The sequence below is a fragment of the Tinamus guttatus genome, unplaced genomic scaffold (assembly GCF_059628265.1).
Source record: "Tinamus guttatus ecotype Peru unplaced genomic scaffold, ASM5962826v1 Tinamus_guttatus_pri_ptg000327l, whole genome shotgun sequence".
NCBI lineage: Eukaryota > Metazoa > Chordata > Aves > Tinamiformes > Tinamidae > Tinamus > Tinamus guttatus.
Window position 1 is genome coordinate 8186432 of NW_028288861.1, and position 25637 is coordinate 8212068.

The 25637-nt window shown below is 49.5% G+C and overlaps 1 protein-coding gene across 1 annotated transcript in view; it reads right to left on the reverse strand.

Moving 5' to 3' along the window:
• LTBP2 (latent transforming growth factor beta binding protein 2) overlaps positions 1-24832 on the reverse strand; it is an 82642-nt gene extending 57810 nt beyond the window's left edge. Inside the window, 3 exon segments of the mRNA XM_088529216.1 lie at positions 4741-4984; positions 13640-13710; positions 24149-24832. Of these exon segments, the coding sequence (XP_088385342.1) occupies positions 4741-4984; positions 13640-13710; positions 24149-24657 (824 nt within the window). The 5' untranslated portion in view covers positions 24658-24832.
• Positions 24833-25637: the final 805 nt, after the last annotated feature.

A 25637-nucleotide genomic window follows, 5' to 3' on the forward strand; every position in this document is an offset into this window, starting at 1 on the left:
ACCAAGCACCTCCTAGCAACTGCCTTCTCTAAACAGAGCCCTCACAAAGGAAGCTCCCTTCTCTCCAGAGCTAGGTTACTTAAGCTGTCTGTGCAGTGTCTCAGCACCTTAAACCACAGCTATTTCCTTTTCCCATGCCCAGACTGCTGGGAAAATGATTTGCTGGTTCTGGTCATCTTTTCTTCTTTCCTGTGGAGAAGAAAAGTGTCTTGTATTCTGGGCTAGGGCTCTCTGGGATACACCTCCCATCTGGGCAGCACGAGTCTCCTGGGTTAAGTACTGGTTGCAGACTTATGCCCTGTTCCTGCGCATCCATGACTTTCTCAGTGGCAGCAGCAGAGCCCTCCTCGCATACTACCATGGAGTCCGAGGCAGGTTGCTGCAGAGCAGCAAGTCATCCTTCCTGCCAACAAAGAGCGGGGGCACAACCCCTTTCCACTCCCTGCAAAATAAACTGGGATTCTTTTGATACGCCAGCCTTAGGAAAACAAAGCTGTTTCCACTTAGCTTGGCTTCTGGGCTGAGGTGCAGCTCCACCCGCACAGTGATCCATCAGGGCTTTGCTTCTCTGGGCGGAGATTCAGGCTGAGATCAAGAAGAGGGAGGATTTGCAGCTAGTCCATGCTAGAAGGGCCTCTAACACCCCTAGGATTTGGGTCTCCAGAGCACTCCCTGTTCCAAACAGCACAGCACCAGAGCCTCCCAGCTTCTGCGGCAGCTCACATGCCCCCGCAGACTCCTTCAAATTGCCAGCTCTAAATCTCCACTGAGCTATGACGGGCTAAAAGTCCTTGGGAAATGGTTCTTATTTCTCAGGCTGTTTTTCAGGAATGAAAGCTTGAGCATCACCAGCTTCAGAATTAGCAAAGTAATTCCAGAGCTACCCTTCTTCTATCCATGTCTCTTCCTATGCAAGTGCTGAGGCTGGAAAAGGCCGGACATGAGTTCTTTAGTCCCAGGAAGAAGAGAATAGACACAGGATGGGGAAACCAAGGAAACAGTGATTCTTTGCTGGTACCTATCCAGCTACAGATACCGTTGTTTATGTGTAACCCTAAATCACCAACACCCATGCACAGGAAAATGGTCAGGCTGATATTGAAGTCCCCATTTCACAGGACTGCTAGTGTGCTTAGAGATGGATATATGACTGTTACATTGAGAAGACCAACAGGTCCATTTGCTAACCCTCACATCTGCCAGTTGCAAATATGAACCCACTCTGTGGCACATCAGTCCAAATCTAGTGGTCAAGGAGCTCCTATTTCTCACTGAGATAGGGCATAAGGCAGAGATAAGGGCATAAAACAGCAACTTTTTGCTGTTACTTTCATGCCTCCTAGGCTGAGATACAGTGCAGGGACAGAGTTGGGCGCTCCCAGCTAAGGTGTCCAATACGTAAATGAAGGCTCCAGCCCCACCTCTTAGGGAAATGGGCAATATTTTATCCATTCAGTTTCTGTATAACCCAGGAGGCTGCTCTCCTACCTCTGTGTGAACACTTTCTTCAAAACATGCTGAAACCAAAATCAGCCTCCTCCCTTAGAGAGCAGGTCTCTTGGGAGGATACATGTTTCTGTTGTATGTTTGTACAGCATCAAATACAACACTGTTCTAGTCCATGACTTCAGAACTTCTAATTGCTACCTTAGTACAAATAAACACAAATAAAGCCAATATATACACAAATAAAAAGAGAATGCAAATCTTACTTGTGTAAGGATTCGTTTCCTTTCTTGGCACAGCAAGATATGGCTCAGAAGTCTATAAGCTCTCACTTTTGTGCAATTCCTCCTTGTTACCAATGAAAATGTACAGGAAGCTGAAGACTGATCATGTGTTTTGGATCACAAAGTCATCTCATAGCAGGCCTGACCTGGAAACACCATTGGCGTCGCTCTCGTGACCCATCCAAGACCTTTTTCTACCATTTCCTTCTCAACAAATCAGACAAGCAAGCCAGCTGCAGCAGGTTCAGGGCCGCTATGAACCTGCAGTTGGAAACTGGAAGAGTTTATTGGAAAGAGGCAATGTCTCAAAAGCACAACTCATTCAGGAGGAGACCAAGGACTGGAAAATCCATTTAAGGTGTTCCCCTCAGACCTTAGAGTGATCAGAAAGCCAGCGAAGTTGAGTGCAGGCATGCACTCCCTGACAATTGATCCTTGTACCTGCAATTCTGTGTAAGATCTGCTGGCTTCTGAGATGGCCAACATGCCTGTTGCTTAGTGCCTGCGTGGAGAAAGTCTGATGCAGAAGTGCATCAAGCACCTTAGTGACCACACAGAGTGCTTGTGATGTTTGACTGTAGGAACCAGGCTTCACATTCAGATGAGCTGGAGAGCAAGGTTTTATGAGAGGAATGACCAGTCTAATAATTGGCTGCTCCCAAAAGCAGAGTCCACCACTTTTCTTCTTCCCCACTCCTAGCGTTGCAGTTCTGCCCAGTCCCTCATGTGACCCCACTAAGTGACAGAAAATTACTTTTTTTTTTTTTTTTTTTTTTACTATTTTAACTTTTTGCTGCTTTATTGAATTAACTCACCCAGGGGTCAGGTGAACAACAGAGCCAAAGCCAGTGCAAGGGAAGCAGGCGGATGACACAGCCAGGGACAATGGCAATAGAAGTGCCTGTTCAGCTGTGGCACTTGAGCTTGCTTTGGGGACTTTGGGGACTGTCACCCTCTTACTTTGTTCCACAGGTAGGGGAGAAGTTGGCTAGTCAAGGAGATTCAAAAATATTCAGGAAACAACACAACTAAAAGTTGAAAAAACTTCTAAGTCATGCCAACCTGTGCCATGGGGTACGGCTTGCAGATAAAATCCTGGTAGCAGAATTGTGCAGGGAAGTCTGTACTGACTGAAGTCAGACCTTCTAAAAATGCAGACAAGTGCCTGGAGAGAGGCAGCTCCCTCCTGCAGAACCCCACTATGCAGATCATTTCATATCACTTGAGAAGGAAACATAGCCTGTCCCTGTGGCACAACCTACTATGGAAGCAGGAGGGGAATCAGTATTGGCTGTGGCCTGGGATCCTACCTGCAGTGACTGCAAGAAAGAAATGGCAAATGCGGTCATTGAATGTGGGATAAGGCAATTCCCATGGCTTCCACGGGGTAGGAACAAGGAAAGGCATGATGTGGTCCTCAGTGGAGTCCTATTTCCTTGGGACAGGGCCAAAGGATCTAAGGTATAAAAGGCAGCTGGGCATTTACCAATCTAAGCTCAGCAGCCACTAGACACTGTGTCTGACTGTCTGCACAGTAATACTCTGCCAATGCCTGCACAGTCCTGTGCCCTCTGTGCAGATCCTGAGGTCATGTTCCTTACTAGGAAAGCCTTGAACAGGTGGCATATCTCCAAGGGCATTGCTCTCTCTGCCCTCCACTTTTTGCACACAGAGTACTGGTTTGGAGGGCCAGGGGGAGGTATTTGCTGTGGAGAATGTTGTGAGTAATGAGCAGGATCGTAGGCGTGTGCTAAGGCTGTGTGCTACTTGTGAGCTAAGCCTCTCTCAGGGCGGCACTGATGTAGGCTTGGCAATGATGTTTGTTTTGCCTGAATTTGGTTCCCACCAGATAGCCTTTCATTTGGGCACCGAGATACACTGGCTTCAGTGAACCAATTCACCTCAATTTCTTTTCAGTCACCCAAGCTCCTCCAAAACTGTCAATGTCTGAGAGTAACTGTCTAGAGATGTCTCCGGCCCATGCATTGCCTCTGCCTCAGGAGAGACGGAAAGGCAACAGACACTTTAAAAGTAAACCTTCGAAAAACAGAAAAACAAGAGCCAAACTGCCCATTCTCCAGGCACCTCTGATAGCATCTGCTTCCACAGGAGACCGCATGTAATTTCTCTGCTGTGGTGCCAACCAACAATATGATGCCTTTTGTAGTAGCAGCAAGAAATACACAGGCATTTACAGGTGGTGTGGAGTCTAACATTTTCTCCCATGTTCATGGCCTCTTAAAGAAAAGCAGAGGTGTTTAAAAAAAAAAGAAAAAGTGGGCATTGTTCTGTTCCAGGAGGCACCACCATTCCCAACCTCTCCAACCCTGTCAAGCTGCCAGAATAACAGAGGTGCTGGTCAGGGAGCACACTCTTCACAGTTACTGCCTCCATAAACAGACAAACCACACTGCCAGCAAGGCTTCACAAAACGCAAAATGTGGCTGAGCTCAGCTAACACCTCATAGCTGACTGAGGTAGCTAGGCTGAAACCAATAAGCATTTTTGACACACAAGAAACAACGCAATGTCACAGTTGTCACCCTAAGCCTAATATGTTCTCTAGAAGAGTCTTTCCTTTATAGACCACTCTGAACTCCAACAGTTGCATCTTTGCTTCAGCACCAAATATGCAGGCACTTAACCAGGTACAAAAATGACCCACAAAACAGTAGGGTGAAAAAAGGCTACAAAACAACTAGCCCAATGATTGCTAGAGTTTCTCAGGATACTCACCTCAGATATGCTATGTGTATCATCACTTTCACTCTTATTGGCACATCTCAGACCTATGTTCCTTCCCATGGGTATGATTTGGGCATACTTTATTAAATACAACTGCTTCTGAAAGAAACTAAAACCGCACTCCTCAGTGCGCACTGCTACTGTCTCAAAGACAGACTAGGGCAGTGGTGAGACTAAGGGTATGGAAGCTTGGGCCTGAACTGGTGTGACAAAGCACATCATTCTGTTTGTACAAGCGTCCTTTTGGGAACTGGGGTTGACTTACTCAGACGGTGAGTGCCGTGGGACGAGTGCCTGAGCCACTCTCAGGGAAGCTTCTCTCTCTGCAGTGCTGGTCCTCCTCCGGAAAGAACTTGCAGGGGGCTGGAAAGCGGCAGCAGCACCAGGGGGATAATATTCTTGCTCAGGAACAATTTCTTCACACCTGGATCCCTGGAAGCCGGAACGACAGATACAGACTTGGGGCCGACTGCAGGAGCCCTTGTTCTGACATGGAGGGTCGCAGACAGCTGAGGAGACACAGAAAGGCAGTTAACGGGATGCACGGCTCTCCAGGCAGCGTGCTCAGTGCTGATCCAGGCACCTTCTCTTAATGCCATGGCGGTGCACATGGTGGGCAGCACAGCCAGGGAGATCCCATCTCCTGGCTGCTTTCTGCTCCTGCAGGTAGATCCTCATGAGGAGGATTAGGCCAAACATTTCACACACACTCATTCCTACTCTGGCCTGGCACTAGGAGCAAAAGGCTCTGTATTATTACTGCCATGAATCCCTAACACAGGGCCACTGCCACCAAAGGGGGAGGCCTTGTTTCTGTTCCCACAAAAAATGGGCACCAGGGTTTGCCCAGGAAAGCTCTTCATCTCCGCTATGCCATGTAGAGCTGCAGGCAGAAACAGGGACTCACACCGCACAAGGAAAAGAAAAAAGACATGGATGAGGCAGACAGCAATGCCCTATTGCAGCCTCTTGGGAGCAGTTCACATGTTATGGTACTGTTTTATTATGATTCAGTATTTGATTTGCACAGTCCCCCTATCCTCTCCCCTCGGGAACATTCCAGCTCTCTCTGCACCAGCTAATTTTGGAGTGACCATGCTGAAATTCCTCCGCAGCTACAAGGACTTACAGTTCATTAATTTCATGCCCAAATCACTCTCCAAGCCTGTGTGTGTTCCTAATTACAGCACATCAGCTTCAGTTTGCACCCCAGGAGGAAAGTGCTGTTAATTATACACTGTACCCTAACACTTCCCAAGTTAACAGATGCCAAATTTGGTTTATAATCCAGTGAGCAAAAGCCAGAAAATCACAGCTTGCCCAGGTAGTACCAGGCTAGTTGTTCTCAGCAAGCATAATTAAAAGGGCACTGAAAGACTCCCTTCAAAGAAGCAAAGGGCCAGGTAGCTGAAGAGCAGTAAAACCCCACTGGCCAGTGTAAGACAAACATTATTCTTCACCTGAGGCACAGCCACTTGGAAACACTGTGGAAGGCTCGAGTGTGCAGTGGCCACTTCTACTCAGGGCTTATTAACCAGAACTCCCCCACAGAGGTAGCAGGAGCAGTGTGACATCCCTGCCACCTTCACACACAGCTACTTTGTTTTCATGAGCCCATCATTCCCTCTCTGACTATGCTCTCAACACAACATCCATCACTGTGTGATGCAAACACTTCAGCAAAATAGGCTACTTCAGGACAACAAACTTATTTAGAGCTCCAACCCCATGTGCCATTCACATGCCAGCCCCCCTGCATCACCGTGGCAAGGGAAGTCTTGCACTGCCTCTGAGCCCCTCTCACAGCAGAGTAGGAAGAAGCTTTCCAAAACCCTTCCTCTCATCCCAAAACTGGTCTGTGATCAACTTCTCCAAACTATATCAGCGATATGTTGGCTGGAACATTTCCTTTGAGCTTTATTACTATGTTGCTGCTCAGGAAGGAGGTAGATGTCAGGCAAAGGGAGAACCCAGATCACAGGGCTGTATAGGTTAAAACCAGAGCTTTGGATGAAAGGCCTCCTTAAAATAAATCAAACACCACTGTCAACCCTGGAACAGAGACAGGGCCCTGGTCAGGCAGGAATAGACCATCTCTGGGAAGTCCGGCACTCCAAAATTTGATGTCATTTACAATAATTCAACTGTGATTTAAACAGGCTCCCAGTCCATACCATTATCTCTCACTAAGTGCCTGATTTAGTAAATGCCATCATACCAGGAAGCCTGCCATTCCAAACAACCACTTCATGTGCTGAAATATTGCAGAGCAGGGAATTGCAGTGAGAGAGACTCCAGGACCTGAAATCATAACATTTCTCACAATGTCTCCCACAAACAGTGTTAATATTCAAGATAGATTTAGACTATGCCCTTCAGCAAGAAAACAGTGATAAGCAATCAGGCACTCTAAAAGTCCCTAAGGCAGCTGATATAAAGAAGAGGAAGAAGGGAATGGGATTAATCTTCTTGTTCCTTCATGCAGGATGGGTGGGGAGCTGCCCTAGCTGAAATATTCCAGCTCTAGGATTAATCCATTTCCCTGTTTCCTTTGCAGACTCAGAAAGAACTTGAAAGTGCTTCTAAAAGCCTCGGGTTTTGACTGTGTCTAGATACGCAATGAAGGAAGAACAGACCATTCAAATACTGCCAGTTCTGTTGGTATGAAAATCATCTGTCAGGACTCCAAAAGTGTAAAATTGTCAGATAAAACAGGAAGGTTAAAAATGTATATTTAGAATCTTTCTCTGCTTTTCAGTTTCTGAGCCCATGAGTTTGTCTGGTCTTCAGTGCATGGAATACATTCTCACTGCGGAGTAACATGGCAGGGATGGCTGTCAGTAACTCCAACCGCCCAGGCAGGGAAGGCAGCTCTATAAGAGGGGAAAGCTGCTAAATCCAGTTCTGTCATTTTGCAGACACAATGCTGTAGAACTCCTTATGTTAGCCTGGTCCAGGTGACAAACAAAAGGAGAGAGCATGTGAATATCATCTCCACTTTACAGATGTGGAAAAGGCCAAGAGCTATTCTGACTAAAGACACTTCAAGACTGCTGCAGAGCCAATGACAGACCTTGAGATCCTTGCATCTTCATCAAATAAGTCCATCCATAGGAGACTGGAAAGTGCATGAATTTACTGTATTCTTCCCAGCATGGTAATTAAAAGTGTTTCTTTTAATTGGAAAATATCCTTATCATAATATATATGTATATATAAATCCTGTATTACCAGGCCAGACAAGACTGGAACTTTGTGAAGCAGTAGAGAACTATGGTAAATCATGTTGATGAAAATGGAGGTAGTTAAAAAATAATGTAGGGTGTATGATTGAGGGGAAACTGAGCAAGAGGATTTCCCCCCTGTTCTGATGGTTAAACAGAGAGGACAGAGTCAGTCTGAGTGGGAGGTAGATAGCCGGGTACGAAGAAATACTGGTAGCAACTAAATTATCAACAAGTGCATACTGTAACTTCCTCTAAAATCTGGGCAGTAAAGGGAGGCTTATGGCCAGCCTGTGTATACAAGTTTCTTCTTCACCAACACAAGGACATAAAGGGAGAGAGGGAAGAGCTGGTATGTACATGAGTCTCTTCCCAGGATGAAGAAGAACAGGGCAGGAGCTTGGATACACTTCTAGGTATCAATACCAGATGTAGCTTCTTTCCTTTAATTACCTGAGGAAAGATCTTTGAGGTCCCATAGGATGCCTTGTCTGTAGTTCACTATGTAGATCTGATGTTCGGGTAGAAACCAAGCCTGTTCCAAATAGGTTGGAACTTCTTCCTTACCTGCCTTCTTAACTCACTTCCACTTTAGCAGAAAATTTCTGGAAGACAGTATTTCCCTTTTACATCTTCTCATTGATGTAGGAAACTCCCCATGTGCACTTTAGTCCTAGAAGCTGCAACATACTGAAAGGCTAGAGAAGTCTTCCTAGAGCTTGAGTTCAGTCATGAAAAGGTATCGCAAGAGGAAAAACTCCAGAAAAGTGCTGATGGAGAAGGAAGAAAGCAATAGGCTTGCTAGGTGATAGGGATTGGATTATGGCAACAGCTAGGCCTGTCCTCTGTCCTGTGTCCAGACTCAGAGCCATCAAAACCAAGGGTCTGCCTGAGGCCAGATGCCGACTTCTTCGCTGCTTCATCACTCTAAGACATTCCTTCTGGTTGCATTTCTATCCTGCTATCTTTCATAGAATCATAGAATCATAGAATCATAGAATCATAGAATGCTTAGGGTTGGAAGGGACCTCTAGAGATCATCTAGTCCAACCCCCCTGCATACGCAGGGACACCTAGAGCACGTGGCACAGGACTGCATCCAAGCGGGTTTTGAAGATCTCCAGAGAAGGAGACTCCACAACCTCTCTGGGCAGCCTGTTCCAGTGCTCTGTCACCCTCACTGTTAAGAAATTTTTCCTTAAGTTCCTATGGAATTTTTGATGTTTCAGTTTCCGGCCATTTCCTCTAGTCCTATCAGTGGCCACCACTGAAAAGAGACCATCCCCGTCCTCTGCACTCCCTCCCTTGAGGTATTTATATACACTGATTAGATCCCCTCTCAGCCTTCTCTTCTCCAGGCTGAACAGGCCCAGCTCCCTCAGCCTCTCCTCATAGGGCAGATGTTCCAGGCCCCTGATCATCCTTGTAGCCCTGCGCTGGACTCTCTCCAGCAGCTCCACATCCCTCTTGTACTGTGGAGCCCAGAACTGGACACAGTACTCCAGATGCGGCCTCACCAGGGCTGAGTAGAGGGGCAGGATCACCTCCCTCGACCTGCTAGAGATGCTCTTCTTAATGCAGCCCAGGATCCCATTGGCCTTCTTGGCCACGAGGGCACACTGCTGCCTCATGGTCAACTTATCATCCACCAGGACACCCAGGTCTTTCTCCGCAGAGCTGCTCTCCAGAAGGTCGGTTCCCAGCCTGTACTGGTGTCTGGGGTTATTCCTCCCCAGGTGCAGGACCTTGCACTTGGCCTTGTTGAATTGCATGAGGTTTTTCACGGCCCAGTTGTCCAGTCTGTCCAGGTCCCTCTGGATGGCAGCGCAGCCCTCTGGGGTATCGGCTACTCCTCCCAGTTTGGTATCATCAGCAAACTTGCTGAGGGAGCACTCTGTGCCTTCATCCAGGTCATTGATGAATAAATTGAACAGGACTGGACCAAGGACTGACCCCTGGGGGACCCCACTAGCCACAGGCCTCCAACTAGACTCTGCACCGCTGATCACCACTCTCTGGGCCCTGCCATCCAGCCAGTTCCTAATCCATCTCACTGTCCACTGTCCACTGTATCTTTCCTGATCCTGAATCCATCTCACAGTTCCTAATCCATCTCACTGTCCACTGTCCACTGTATCTTTCCTGATGCCCCCCACAGCAAAGACCACAGGATCCAAAACTAAACATTACAGTGCAGAAATTAAGTAGGACAGGATGTCCAGCTTGCCTTGGCAGCTTTAAGAGCAGCCAAATATCCGCAGCACACTGAACTCCAGCAGAAAAGCCCTTTGACAAAGTAGCTGGGAACTAAGCAGTGTTTACACCAATGGTCTCAATTTAAGGACTGCCTGAGGTTTACCGTCCCCTGTTGGGGGGACACTGTCAGGCCTGATCATTTTGACAGTGTCCTTTTAATTAATCCTTGGGAACAATGGCCCAGCACCTGAGCAGTCACTCGGCAGCCTTCATGGCTCTGAGCCCAGAGCTGTGCAGCACTTACAAAAGTCCCTAATGAGAGAAAGATGCTGCCATTGCTGGCCTCGGCTCTGTTTATAGACACTGTCTGGCAGCACAGCGCGCTCTCTACCGTTTGGCTTCTGTTTACAGGGGGAGGGAGACGCAGAAAGGAGGTGAGTCAGCCCTTGGCCCCCTGCTCCTGAGCAGCGATTGTTAATGTAATTATTCCAGAGCAGCCGAAGTGTTGTGAGATCCTGCAGCAAACAAAGTGGAGCCTCATTCCCACTAAACATGCGGGCAGCCCCTGACACTTGAGCGAAGTCAGATGCTCTCCGATATTCTGGGCAGAGCTGTCACGTTCAGAAAGGCAGCTGAGAGCCAGTGCTCGCGCTCCCCTCCCACCCGGGCTGCCTCGGCGCTGCAGAGGGGCCCTTGCCTCCTTAAGGGAGGATGAAAACACCAAGGCAGGTGGGTCCATAGGACCCTAGGACACCTTCCTAGGGTGATCCCCTAGGAAGGCACAACACTGACAGGCCTGTGGTGAGGCCTGTGAAAGGCAGAGTGTTGAAATGCTGTCATTTAGAGACAGGAATCATTGGGCTGTGATTAGAGAGAGCCAGTGTGGACAGAGACAACAATACCGCTGCCTCTACTTTTCATCTCACTAGTGCATTCACAAACTCCTTCCCTTCAACTGCTGTGTCTGGGACCTTGACATGACCTCCATCAAGCAACCAGCTATGCTGTAGGCCCAAACAGCTACACAAACCGGAGTACCTCAGGACTCCCTGGTCTCCCAGGGTAGCCTGATTCCCCACAGCAGGGCAGGGCAGCTCAGCCCAGGCGGCCGTGTGAGCTCCCAGGCTGCGGCTCTGACGCCTGTGTCATGCAAATGGCTTTCGCAGAGCAAAGGCAGCCCGGGCCTCCATCACGAGCCCTGGAGCATTTGGAGTAACAGCAGGAGCGCTTGGTGAGCGGAAGGTTTTAATCAGCCAGCACTACGAGAACTCGGGGCTGGGAAGTGACAGCCTATCATGAACGCTATAAAAGACGAGCAGAGGAAAAATGTCATTTGGCCACAAGAGGAAGAATAAATTTCAGAGACTGGGGGTGTTGCTGGCCCACAGAAACTCAACTCCAAACAGGAAAAGAATTGAGAGTCCTGCATTTTTTATGCAGAAGAGAGAAATTTACACATGTTTATGCTGGATAGAGAACACCACTGGGCTGGAGGCAGCTTTGGAGCCTCCAGTAGGCTGGTGCCAGTTCAGCAAGAAGCATTGGTGGGACCAATGGCAAGAAATGCCCTGGCTCCATGTGCTACAGCCCCTTCAGCAGGGTTGCAGATGGCCCCTCCACCTCTGGCCACCCCGTGCCCTGGGACATGCCCTGCCGACCAGCCCAAGGGCACTACCAGAGACCCAGCCACTCGTGCCACAGGGAGCTGCGGATGGAGGGGCCCGGTGGGGACCTGGAAGGCCGCCCACCCAGGCTTTCCCTGTGCCCAGGCTCATACTAGTTCAGCTTCTAACAGATGCACTAGGGAGGAGTACGCAGCTGGGAGGAAGAGTACTGGGAGGAAGAGGGCCCTACTATGGTCCTGGGACCCTGCACAGGTTCCCAGACTTGCCATAGTCATTGCCACAGAAACAGCAGGGCCCGGCCTGTGCTGTCAGGGGCCCTACTCTCCCCATCCCTTCTGACCTGGGCAGCTGTGGAGGGCCAGGGCCCTCTCCCCTCCTTGCTGAGACCTGGCCCTCACCTCCTTTTTGCAGGAGGAGTATCCCTCGCTGGCAATGCTCAGCCCAAGGGCATGCTGCTCCCTTCCAGTGCTTCCAGTGATATTTCTGTATGTAATACACTTAATTATTTCCTCATAAGGCTGCTAATGGCTTTCCTATATAATACATTTAATTTAATTCTCCCCTCCTCCTCGTCCTACCAGCTACCCCTTAACTGTCACCTCAGGGAGCTGCACTCTGCAAGTAGATGACAGCTCCCTGGGCATTACCAGGAGGAGCCGAGCAGTCTCCTGGCACAGATTCTGCTCACTGATCAGGTTCCCGTTGCCTCCAGATGATCTTCCTCACTCTGCGTATTTGCCAGCAAAGGTGACTGGAGATGTCAGGCTAACGGAGAGGACAAATGCTATCTACCAGTGATGTAAAACTCCAGCACAGCCCCTCACTCACTCCATGGCATCATGACTGTGTCTTACCCATGGCGCAGGCTTCCCCCAGCAACTGTTTCCAGAACTTGGACCCACTGAAGACAGGCACCTGAAGTAGGAGACAGCCCTGCTGCTTGTGTCTGAGGCTCTCCCTGCCCAGGAGCTGAGGGGCTCACTCTGGCTGCCCATGCCATGGGCACAGGGATGTCTTCCCAGCAGACTGAGCAGCACAGCGGCAAATACTGGAGGGGAGGCATCTGTGAGACAAATTCCTCCCTTGTTCAGCAGTTTTGGAGGACTGATGAATTTGGAAACTCACAAACAGCATGGGATTCACAGGTTATGAAAACTAACCAGCAACCAGCCCTGATTTACAACCTGATTCATTGCATCTCTGTGTTCTAGCTTGTGTGGTTAATAATGTCACCAGAACCCCTTGCACGGGATTATTTCCTTGTAAATCACTCTCTGCTGCTCTCATCCCATGAACACATTGGAGCCAAACTGCCCCCTAGGAGGCCCCAGACCAGAGGGCCCAGCATTTTCAGGAACTGGAGTTCTTCACATAGAGGACACCATGGGGCCACACACATGGATGCCAAGGAGAAGGACACAACTCTGTGCTATCCCAGTCCCAGTAACTGCCCATTTTGAGAAGGCAAGAAGGGACTTGGCCTTGGGGATGCAGCTGTCCCATGCTGGGCAGTTTCAATGCTGCAGGAATCCCCTTCTGCCTCCCGCTGTTGCAAAGCCATCCCACATGTTGCCTCATGCTCCAGCTCCACCCATCCAAGCCATTTTGCCAATTTTATTAATTGCTTTTTTAAATAACATTCAGATCTTTTGAAGCCCTGATTTCCCCCTCAGCATAAGTAATGTTTGCATGTGTAAGCAGAACCCTACTCTGCCAATTCCCATCTGCTGTGTTGTTCACAGACGAGCCATACTCCAAACAGGACAGTAAGATTGTAAGGCTAGAAACTAGTCTTTAAATATGCCATTGCAATACCCTGTCCCAACAGGATTCTGCTCGTGACAGAAAGTAATAAACAGAAAGAAAATAAAATAAAGACGTAATTACTCAGTGTGAGCAGGATTTGCCAGCAGGTGCGGGAAGCAGACCACAGTTTAACACACACATGGCAGGGCTGCAGCGCGGCAGCACATTGCCATGGGGGCTGCTCTCTGGGCAAGGCACATCCAGCTGCCCTACTCAGGCCAAAGGAGGGCAGATGTACAGGGTCATTGCAGTATTCGACTGCTTTCCAGGGCTGCATTTTGAGACCTGTGCTCGTTGAGGCCTTCATACTCACGTTTGATGCACCGGTTTGTGCCTGGAGCTGTTGTCCATCCTGAGCAACACTGTCTCCCACAGACATTTGGTCTAAGCAAAAAGACAAAACAGCATGATTAGGAAAAGGAAAGCTGAGGTCTCTGTGCAGCTAGTACGTCTGAGTCACCCATAAAATTATTTCCTGCACTATCTGATATTTCCTTCCAGATGGACCAGCAGCTGAGATCAAAACCAACTGGACAAGGGCTGAGTTGTTTAAATGCGTGGAAAAGGAACCCCCAAGGAATATGTGAATGCCATAGTGTGAGCGATTCCATAGGGAGTGTCTCCCTTTTGAGCTGTTGTACTCTGTTCCTGGCACAGTGCTGAGAGCAACCATTTTCCTCATGAGGGCAATTGGAGACTAATGACTTGCGATCATTAAAGACCTCACAGCATAGACCTCTATAATTTGTTCCGAGTGCCGGGGTATGAATTGGGCCCAATTCCAACGTTGGTCATTGCATTTCGTCTCTATGAAGACCCCAGGCTGTTCAGCTGAGGACAACGTTTTGCTCCGTCCCTCGCTCCAAGCTGCTGCTCCTGCTGCAGTTCAGGGCTCCAGGCCCGCGACCGCTCCCGCCGCTCTCTCTTTGCAGGAACCCCTGTTCTGCATTCCAGCTCCCTGCCTTGGGCACAACGAGCCCACCAAACGTGCCTACTTGGTGTGCACGGTGTTATGTAATTTCAGGATGCTTAAAACTTTTCTGTGGTTGTTAAGTGTGGCACTTTGCTGCAAGGAGTTTACAGCTATCTTTTCATAACAACATCATTCCCACCTATCCTTCATTATGCGTTTTAGATTATTTTCTTTAGTGATCACTGGCACCAGAAAGCTGTGCATCCAACAGAGGCTCTGCAAAGCTTAAACAGGCAGCTAATCCTGCTTCCTCTGGTGACCCCTCACATTTAACTGGCTGTCACAAGAAGGAATAGGAAGTGACTGGTTGTTTTATGAGACTATTTATCTTTGTATGTCTTGGTAGGTGGGAGAATACAGTCATCAGAAGATGTAAAGTTAGAAGTAGTCAGCCTGAAAGCTCTGGAAAAGCTCTGAAAATGAAGTTGGGAGTATGGTTTATTTCTAACATCAGACAGGGCAGTTAGAGCAGCTGACAGAATTTACAAGAATCCCAGAAACATATACATTTATTTTCCGGAACAACTTTCACAGGAACACAGCAGGGTCAGAGGATACTTGAGCTCAGCACTGGCATCCTAGCGATTCCTGCATGCATGCAGCATGCAGTGAAGACTCCAGAAGTGCTGGAGCTCAAACTGGGACTCACATTTTAAGATGCCAAAGACAGTGGGTAACAGGCATGCTAAGGGATGTTATGAAGTTCAGGAATTAGGCTGCCTGTATAGATGCAATTGCCGGGCATGGGAAGAGGAAATGATCTGAGAGGCCCCATAATTTGCAAAGCCCTATCTAACCCTTTGAGATCAACCCTTATTAACCTACGCAGACTTTACGGGGAGAAAGCACATAAAGTCTTTTGGTGTGGCTTCCTGCAACAACACAAACTGAAGAAATAATTACTGGATAAACTTACTTCTGTTCTGAATTGGCTAGAGCACTGGTTTTCACTTTGTTGTCTGTGTATACCTAGGCTATCTATGGGGCTCTTCTTTAAGGCAACAGTAGAAAGTATCCAAGAAAAGTAAATCTCATGTCAGCAAACTTCCATTTAATTACTTCGTAAGAGCCCACAAGAGGCCTTGAATATTTTAAAGATCAAATCAGTAGAAGTTGAAAATGACTTAGGTGGAGCATGTCTTTAGATAATGAAGGGCTGCTGAAGAACTGCACTCCAAGCATCAGTAAGGGCCACTTTGCTTAGGGTGTCACAGCTCCCATTCTTTCAGCTCTGCTGATGGAACACACTTTGCAAGTCTTATTTAGCAGATCTGGCAAAGAGAAAAGCCCTTTCCCATTCTCACTTTAACTTACTGACATAATCAGAAGTTGCTTCTTGTAGGCAAAGCAAGTATCTTCTTCAGAGAAGCTGTTTTGGCCTTGAATCACACTATCAGTTCTTCATTAAATTAAAATTCAAAGTCTATCTACATCTTCTACATCTCTCTCTCACATGCTCGGGAGGGAGCATACTGATAACTGCTCTCAATGCCAACAGCAAATAGGAGTTTATAGGGGAAAATGTGAGACTAGACAGAGGCCTGAAACCTAGCAGACATGATCATTCTTTGAAGATTTTAAATCCCTGTAGGGTTAGACACAAGTGAATCACTGGCAGAGTTAAATCACATCCCAGTAAACAGAATGGGATTGGAGTAGTCTGAAAGAACAGACCCAGGCAGAGCACTGTACCTGTCAGGGGTGCTGAAGACAGCACCACAGGCTCCTTTTCCCAGGATTCTTTATAAGAGAAACAAACCTGAGACATCCTTGCCTTGGTGGACCCCAGGGTTATGCCCCTACCTTAATTGAAAAAAGATATTCTGAGCTCTCACATGTTTCATTTTTCTGACAACAGAGAGCTCTGGGACCCACTTTGGGCTTTGCAGGAGATGCTGCCAGATTTTGCAAACTGTGGAAAGGCCTGAGCAGGCCTCCTATGCCACAGATGTGCCCCCTTACGCCACAGCAAAGCACTTTCTCTAGCAGCCTGCCCGGAGGCTTCCTCTGAGCTCTTTTGCTCGCTAGGCAGGCCCCCTCTCCATGCCATTCCTGGTCCCTTACTATTGCTACCATGCATGCTAGCTCACATCACTGCTGCTAGCAGGCTGCACCCACCCTGTGTGACTTGTGGCTGCTCTGCTGTGGCCTTTGAAGGCAAGGGCCAGCAAGCCCAAAGGAGCAGTTGCAGCCTGTGTGGGCAAAGCTGAAACCCAAAGAACAAGCACAGGCAGAGCAAAGAGCAGGGCTGAGTCACCATGTGTGGTGAGTTTGACAACAGAACATCTTCCAGAGTGACGTGCTAGCCAGTTCAAGAGGACAGGCACATTCATCAGGTGCTTTCTGGCAATTCTCACCCCTAGCAAGGTGAGTTATGCCAGGCTCCTGCCAGCAGCATCCTCAGTGCCTGTACTCATGGGTGTGATGCCCTTGCCCCAAGGAGGCCTGTGATCCTCCTACAAGCACCTTTCCATTGCTGGAGGCTGTTGCAGAGGCACTGGCACTACTATGGTGAATGCTCCAGGCCTCTGCTTGCACCCACACACACCCTCAGGGCCACCAAGTCTCATCACCTACCACAACACACAGACACCAAACTAAACCCTGGCCTACAGTAGGGAGGGGAGAGGGAGCAGAAGGGGACATACCCTTGGATCATCTCTTGACCATTGAACCCTCCTTTTCAGGGCACAGCAGATGGGGAGCTCATCCTCCCACAAGGAACCAACATCAGCCGCCAATATCCCAGCAACTCCCTTGGATCTTCCTACCCAGACACACAGCACTGAATCTGGAGAGGTGTAGGAAGGAGAGCCCTCCTGCAGTCTCAGTGGACTGTGGAGAACCCCTAGAGAAATAGAAGAAATTAACACCCAAGAGACAGATGAATGGAGAGAGGGTGCCCAGAGGAGTGAGGGGACTCATTTTCAGAGAGGGCTGACTGCTAAGCAGGAACCAGAAGAATAGAGGATGAAAGCTGCAGTGGGGAGAACCAAAATCATATATGTGTCTATTAACTGAGGAAGGCAAACACCACAAGAGACGACAAAGCCCTGCCAGGCTGAGTGCTCCATACATGAAATCAGCAACAGATACAAAAATACTGAAGAGGAAACAATTTAGTAACCTTGGGAATCTCCTCATGATTCCCGTGGCACAGATGGGATTTAATCATTCATCTTCCAAATCCCAGGGACACAAGTCAGTGTCATAATCTCCAAGTTATGGATGGAAAGAGGCTGAGTTATGTCCACTCAGTATGTTACCAGCAGACCCACATTTGTTGTGCCTGTGTTTTAAGCCAGAAGGACACAGTACCGCTTCCTGTCTGAAAGCCACAAACCTGTTAGCCCAGTGCCAAGCTAATACATACTGCCTTTTAGCTGAGCTCCCACCCACTCACCATGTGTGGAGTAGACTTAGCGTGAGACAGACAGAGATACTTTGCCAAGGATTACACTGCAAGTCCGTGACACAGGTCGCAGCTCGCAAGTGTCACAACTCATTGGCGCACTGTTGTGTGTGATGAAGCTCAAAGCTAATGCCAGTGTGAAGAGTCCTTCAGACTCCAGTCAGATTGCAAAGCAGAGTTTGTTCTCAAGCTGAGCCTTCCCTGTCTTGGTCATTCTGGGGTTATGTTCTCCAAAGGACATCCCAGCGTGTGCGGATGGGAGCAACTTAGCAGGGCTGCCCTCAAGAGATAAGGACAGAAATAACACTGGGGAGATGTTCCTTCCATAACTTCCCTGATGAGAGCATTTAGGTGAAGAGCGAGACAAGGGAGAACTCCCAGAACTGCAGATGAGTGCTTGGGAAGAGTGACGTGTGGAGAGCACAGACAGGGCAGAGAAAGAATGCAAATATTTCACAATAAGGAATCCCAGAGAGACAATACCAGTTGGCAGCCAGATGGGCAGGAGCTCGCAGAGCACAGGAGATCAAATAGGAATTGGCATCAACAGTGGGACAGATAGTTTTGGGGGGTTTGCAGGAAGAGACCAAGTCCTGGAAGCATAGAGTTCCAGTTAAAGCATTTACTTGAAATTTGCATGGCTTAAATATTATGCAGTTTTCACTGTCTTACGAAGAATTCAAAATGGATCATTAGACACTTAAGGAGCACAGCATGTTTGTAGCACGGAGGAACATTGCCCAAGAGAGAGCTGGAAACCCCGTGTCCCCAGCTGTGTTCAGCTTGTTGTGCACGTCCTGTCACCAACACTTCCAGCAAGCCCACGGCTCAGACGTGAGCCACCTCTGCTGGCTCTGTCAGCCCTGGGTGGCTCCAGCACTGCTCTGACGCACAGGACAGCGTCTGGCTCCCTTCAGGCCTGGCGACACTGGCGCTGGGGGGAATTGGAGGCGGGCCTGTAAATGTTGAGCTGCCCCTAATCACCCATCATTGTACAAGGGATGGGGCCACCCCAGATGGGGACCTGCTAGGCTCTGTGCTGCGCTAGGCCCTGGTGTACCTAAGGATAGCATAAACCAGGACCAAACCCATAACCTCTAAAGGGGTGCCCTAATCCCCGCTATGCCACTGATGCCAAAATGAGCCTTGGACAAACCATCTCTTATCTAATGAAATACGTTAATCAGCACCTATGTATTTACGCTCTGAAGGGACACCTCTGCTAGGATATACCTTTACTAGATAATAAAATGTCATTGGGGACATTCTAGGTGCTAGGATTGGATTGTCTGTAGCACTGTCCATTTTGCTCCTTCCAAGTAGTTCCCAGCACAACTCAAAATAGAGCAGAGGACAGACTGCTCAAAGTAGCCTATTTTCTTTTTTTTTTTTTTTGGGTGGGGGGGAGGCAGAGGGAAGGGGAAAAGGGGAGATAGAGAATTGGTAACTCAGACTACTGAATAGCCAAAGTACCAGAAAATACTGTAGTGCATGTTTTACTATTGGAGATACGGGGTTTGCATTTCCAACAAAATGCAGCGTGAGGGATTAGACCGCATATCAGCTCCTGCCTGAAGTCTGAGGTACTCCCTACTCTAAACACTGCAAAACGCAGTAAGAAAATGCAAATCAGCTTGTCCCTGGTTCAACAAATAACGTGGACGTAGAGCAGGTAGCTTGGAGCACAGGAGGTGTGAAGTATTTTTCAGTGACCTGTTTTTTTTCTGTAACAGATATTTCTCGGAAAGCCCTTTACATAGCATGAAGCCTCCTCTTACACCAGAAAATACCATTCATGACCCTGAGTGAAGGCACAAACATAACCTGCCACCTGGGCAAAGGAACTGCAGCAGGGCAATCCTTTGTGATCTGTATTGCTGCAGCAACCAGCGGCCACCGTCAGCTTCAGGTCCCCACCGTGCAAGATAGTGGACAAACATCCAGCATGATAGAAGGCTGCAAGATTTTGAAGTGTTATCTGAGACGAGAGGCAAGCAACTATAACAAACACTAGGGGGAAAGAAAACAACAAAATAGCAGTAAGAGCATAAATTCACATAGTTTAAGCATATGCGCAGCCTCAGTGGTGATCACTTACTGAAACATTCAGTAGAACCATTCTTTCACTATTTATTTAACAGCAATCTATGCATCATCTTTCAACTTTATGCAGCACGTTTTGCTGCCAGATATACTGACTCCATTCAGGTCATTTACAGTATCCTACACTGAAAGCCAGGGGACCATTAGATCATCAGGTCTGCCTCTATATTGCAGGACAGTGAACTTCATCCAACTGCATATGAAACTTTTGCAGTCAGACTCAAGGAAGAACATTAGCAAAAGCTGCTGGCATCGACAAGGCACTGAAAATACTCTGCCAAGATCACATCAGCATTAACTGCCTCAGCTCCCGAGCAGTCCTGCAAACACACTACAGAGAGAGCATATAACCCACGGAGCCTAACTAAAGTGGAACTGTGTATAACCACAGACAGTATCTACAGCAGGGATTAAACAAGAATTGGGGAGTAAAATGCACAAAAAGAAAGTGAGAGGGAGAACATAGGAGAGAATTCAGGGTTCCCAGCTAAATTCTCAGAGATTGCTGAAATCTGAGTAGCTCTGAGTAGCTTCCAACTGTCACCATGCCACCAAATTGACCATGCAAGTAACAGAAGCAGGGACTTACACAGGTGATTTCTCCCCAGTTACCCACCTTTCTCTAAAATGGATCATATAAGATAACGTGTATGTCATCGGAGGATTTATTTTCACAGAACAATTCTTTTAAATGGGGAGGTGGGTTGTCTAAGATATAGATTATGCAGGTGAAAATATAGTAGTTATCTGGCAAAGGAGTGTATAGAAAGACTGCAGGGACAGTAGTCTCACAGCTTGAAGTGCTCCAGGTTACCTAGGCTAATAATTTGGGAGTCTCCCAAGCTCCCAGGGCTTCAGCACACAAATCATCCTGCCCCAAGGGATCTGAAACCAGGACAGGAGGCAGAAGCAGGAGCTGTGCGGTGCAAGAGAGGGTATGCACAGTCTGGCTGGTGCAGCGAGGCTGGATGAGGAGGTGACAGCACACAAGGAGGCAGAGGGAGATGCTTATGGCATCACAGCGGGCTTCCCAGCAAAACTAGCCAGCCCAAATTAGGGGCACACCAGTCACAGAAGTACAGTCATCCCCAGTGTGGTCAGGGCCTTTTCACAGGTTCAGGAGCTTGCAATCCATGACTTAGAAGGAAATTTTTTCCATCAAGCAGGAGCTGCATCAGTGAGCCTACATAAAATTGAAACGTGAGACTGCACACACTGGGCTGGAAAGTCATCTGCTACCAGGCAGCGGGTAGAAATGGCTTATCTGCAAAAGTCAGGGAATGGATGTGCCTAGAAATCAGTTACGGGGAAACAGAGCAAACAGAGCACAGAAAAGCAGGAAGAGATGCTTTAGAATGTATTGTTTTCCTTGCTCAGGAAAACACTGTATGTTAGAATACAGTAATTCTCTACAATTCTTGCTGTGCTGTCAAAAATTGCTTTACAGTGGACCAATGGGAGAAAATACTAAAATCCATCTCTTCCAAGACTTTCAGTTGGATACGCTCATGGAAGGGTGTGAGGAGGTCCCACCTGCGACAAAGTCAGATATGAGCAAAGTGGGAGACACATTGGAACAGCCCCCAAGCAAGAAATTCAATCCTGAGTATGCCCTTGTAAAATGAAGTGGGAAGGTAATGATCCAGAAAGGATATTGTACTAACAAATGCTTTTTTTACCCACAGAATACAGTCTCACGATAAGTGAGGCTTTTAGAGGTACAAGCAGGGAACTGTGACTTGGGAATCGGGAAAGATCAGCCTGTCTGTTGACTTTAATCAAAATAACTAAATAGCACTGGGACTTATTAAATCTGCAAAGCTATCTGAATGAAGGAAAAATAAGGTTATCATCCTAGAAAGTAGCAGGAGTGCAGTGTAAACAGCAGACCAGAAAATATCCTACCTGGCAAAAAAAGGAAACATCATGAAATGAAGATTTCTGGAGGCCCTGAGTTTCCTGGATGGAAACATGTCCAATGCAGCAAGGGATATAAGAAGATGGATGAGGTGGAATCACGGGAGTTTTACAGAATGACTTGGAGAACAGCAGCACTAGGTTTCCATGAGGAGTAACACCATGTGGTTACTCACTGACTATTATTTTAGCTACACTTTCTCATAAACTCCAAAGACAGTCATTCACAGGGAAGTTAAAAAAGTGGTGATTTGGACTCCAGAAGAAATGGAAAGCTATCGATGACAAGTCATTATATGCACGTTCCAGAGTTCAAGTTCTTGAGGACCGCAGTAAGCACATTATTCCCAGCCCTCACCTTCCAGAGCAAACAGGAGAAAGGGAGAACAGTGCAGATTGCTAGGGAAATACAGCAGGAGGACTCAGTATTTTCATTTCTCTAAGCTGGGCAGCAGTGGCAGAGTCTCACATACCCCTGGAAGCCAAATTTAGCTAATAACTGGTCACCAGAGCAGAAATGCAGGACCCACCATCCTCACTTGTGCCCTGATTAAAGGATGAGGGTTCCTTTCAAAGAGGTTCAAAATTCTTCTAGACGCAGCCTGTGCCTCGGAGCCGCCCACCCGCTCCCGGTAACAGCGGGGCCAGCTGTTGTCACTGGAGACAGCTGCAGCCTGCAAACATGCTGGAGACTGTTTGGGGTGGTCATTACAAAAGAAGGAGGCCACATCACAGGTGACTCACCTCCAGTTAACCACCACGTGATCCTGGAGCAACGCTGACCACACTCTGGAAATGAGGGAAGCCTTCTGAGCCTGCTTTTGAGTGCCCAAACCTGACTGAGTAGTATTGCAGCTTCCCAGGGAATTATTCCAACACTCTCCCTCCAGGTAATGGACGAAACAAGGCTGATGGAAGAGGAACGCCAGGAACGGGTCAGGACTACCTTCCATTGCCTATCCATTAATGATAAATGGTATATCAAACATAATAGGAAGAAGAGTCAGGTGGTGTTTACTGCTTCTATATGGTTTTTGTAGAAAATGACATGGAATGGAGCAAGGAAAATTCCTGTCATATATTTTGTAGGGAGGCAAAGACGGGACAGAGAAGTTGTAGGGATTAAACCACCTTTCATATCCTAGTGAAGTTCCCTGTCCCTCATCAGCAGAAAACCTGCCTTTGGGTCTCTCCCGTGGCTCTGCGAGATGGCAATGAGCCCACAGCCTGACCCCTGCACCCCACAGCAGGGCTCACGTGGAGGCTCAACACATGCTCCCCCACACACGGGTCTTCCAGACGGTCTGCGCAGGAGCTTCAGCAGCTCTTCCCAGCTAGCAGAGCAGCTCCTTGCGGGCGGCATCGCCCACGAGGAGCTCACAGGAGGGCGCCTGGGGCTGGAGGGCGGTCAGCAGCCGGCCCGTCCACAGGCTCCGCACTGAAGCGGAGCAGCTGGCCTTGCCATCCGATCCCCACTCCACCTCCACAGGGCTGGAGCCAGGGACTGGAGCTGGAAGCAGCTCTGCCAGGCAAGTCGTAGGAAGCCTCCCCTGTCTGAGCCAGCTGAAGCCATGGGAAGCTGCTGTGCTCCGTGCTTACAAGGGGCCCGTTATGGGAGGAAAGAGCCAAGAGACCAGCTACCTGCAGCAAAAGCCCGGGCAGCCAGGCTCTGTCCTGCAGAGCCAAGCAAAGCCCTCTGGCCTGTCCTGCCACCCCCATGCGGAGCGCAGCACCGCGGACATGCAGCCTCTCCGCCGGCAGCCCCCATTCCGCACGCGTTCCAGGACGGCCGTACGCAGAGAGCAGCGCAGGAACAGCCACCGCCTGCAGCGCGGCGCAGATGTCTGACCCGCCGGAGCCCTGAAGTGTCAGCAGAAGGGCATCAAACCCAGCACGCTCGTAAACCACGCACCCCAGTGAAAGGCTGCAGACAAGCAAAGTGTCTCCCCCGCTCTGAGGCTCTCGCACGCACGTGTTCACACAAACACACACGCTCTGTGCGCAACAGAGCGCTGCAAACGCCTCCCGCAGATGTGGGACAGACACACAGCACAAGAGCGAGTAACTGAGCTGCCTCCTGATGTGCTCTGGAGCCTCGGCTCTGTGCCAGCGCCAGCCAAGAGTCAGCACAGCCCAAGCCCAAGCCCCACATGGATCTGTCCTGGTAACTGCCCCCCACATTCAGAGATGGGCATCCCAGGGATACATGGACTCTGAGTGCTACCTCCTCTCAAGCACCGATGGAGATGGGAGCTGATGGCTCCGTCATCAGTGAAAAAGGGAGATGTGCCAGGAGCTAGCACAGGTACCAGGGCGGGATCTGGCATCTCCGCTGTGGAGCTCCCTGAGGGCAGGGCCACCAGGAATCACATTAAATATCCAGTCCTAAAGAAAGTCCCCCTAGCCACAAAACTTACCCTATCATTCTCCCTCTGCCATTCGGCTCCTTTGCCCGGGGCACGATGCGAGCTTTGAGCCCATTTCTGGACCGCTGGCGGGATGGGTCCCCTCTCTGCCTCTGGCCCGAACTGGGGCTGAGGCCCCGGCTGGGGGAGCCTGCAGCCCCCGTGACGTCGCCGGCTTGGCCCCGAGCACCCTGCGGCGCAGACGGTCCGTGATCAGGACGCTGCCTCCAGCTGTCCCCTGCGCTCAGGCTGCCCATGCCGGCTGCGGAGTCGTGGTCCAGGTGACGGGACCCTGACTCCGCAGGGAGGCTCTGCCCCTGGAACAAGTTGTACACGGTGCCCGCAGGTCGCACGGGAGCACCCTGACTCCGGAGCCTTGGACGTGGTGCCTCCCTGCTCCCGGATTCAGCTCGGTGAGAGGTGCTCGGTTCAAATCGCACAGCAAAGTCTCGCTGCGAATCACCAAGTCCCAAAAAAATGACAAACGTGAGAGGGAGGACGCTCCCCCCGGCGCACCGCATGGTGTCAGCCCGTGGGCAAAGGCAAGACCCGGGAGGTGCGGTGAGCGCTCAGCGTGGGGCTGGCATCCTCCTGCAGCCCGGTGTCCAACGGCAGCTCGGAGGGAGAGGGAACCAGCCAATTTTCTCAGATGAATCTGCTGGAGCAGAAAGTCACTTCCCCATATCACTGTGGCTTGACCGGTACCTGTTGCCTACAGGGTCCAGGGGTGAAGACAACGCAGCTACCTCAACCGCGTGGGCTGCAGCTGCAGCTGTCCCTCCTGCCCTGCAGAAGGAGAATTGCCAGTCCCTCCTCTCCGTCCCCTCTCGCCAAGCTGTCAGGGAGCTCGTGTGCTCTGCAGACAGCTCCAAGCACCTTCTCGCCTGCCTCTGGCAATGGCAGAGTCTGGAGGGGATGGAGGGTTTTATTTTTGGAAACCTCCCCCTTTTGTGTCTTTTTGATGCTGACATCCCCCCTCTCCAGAGGACACGGCTCAGCCCCCCTCCTTCAGAGAGGAGACATTCCAGCAACACCCACTTTGGCAAAGGGAAACAAACTACAGCAGAGAGGCGTTAACCCGTGCGTGGCCGGGAGGCCGCTCCAGCGCCTGCTGGGGCACGCAGCCTCCCGAGCGCTCCCCGCCGCGGGGCGCGCCGTGGGGCACGCTGCAGAGCAAGCTGCGCGGTTCAGCACAGCTGCAAGCGCTCAGGAAGGTGGGTCAGGCAGGGGTGTGGGGCACACGCACCGGGGCATGCCAGGGAAACACGCCACCAGCACTCCAGGATCCCCAGGAGCTGCATCGGCACCGCCAGCACCCTTGCTGCTTTTGGTCCCATTTTCCAGGAGGATGCAGGAGCAAAGCAAAGGGGAGCCTTATTTGCTATCTCACCCTGGCTTTGGACCTCTCCAATCCCCCCAAACCCAGCTCAGCTCTTTACACACTTACATATATGGGGTACAAGCCAAAAAGGGGACCATCCAAAACTTTCGGTCCTCCAGC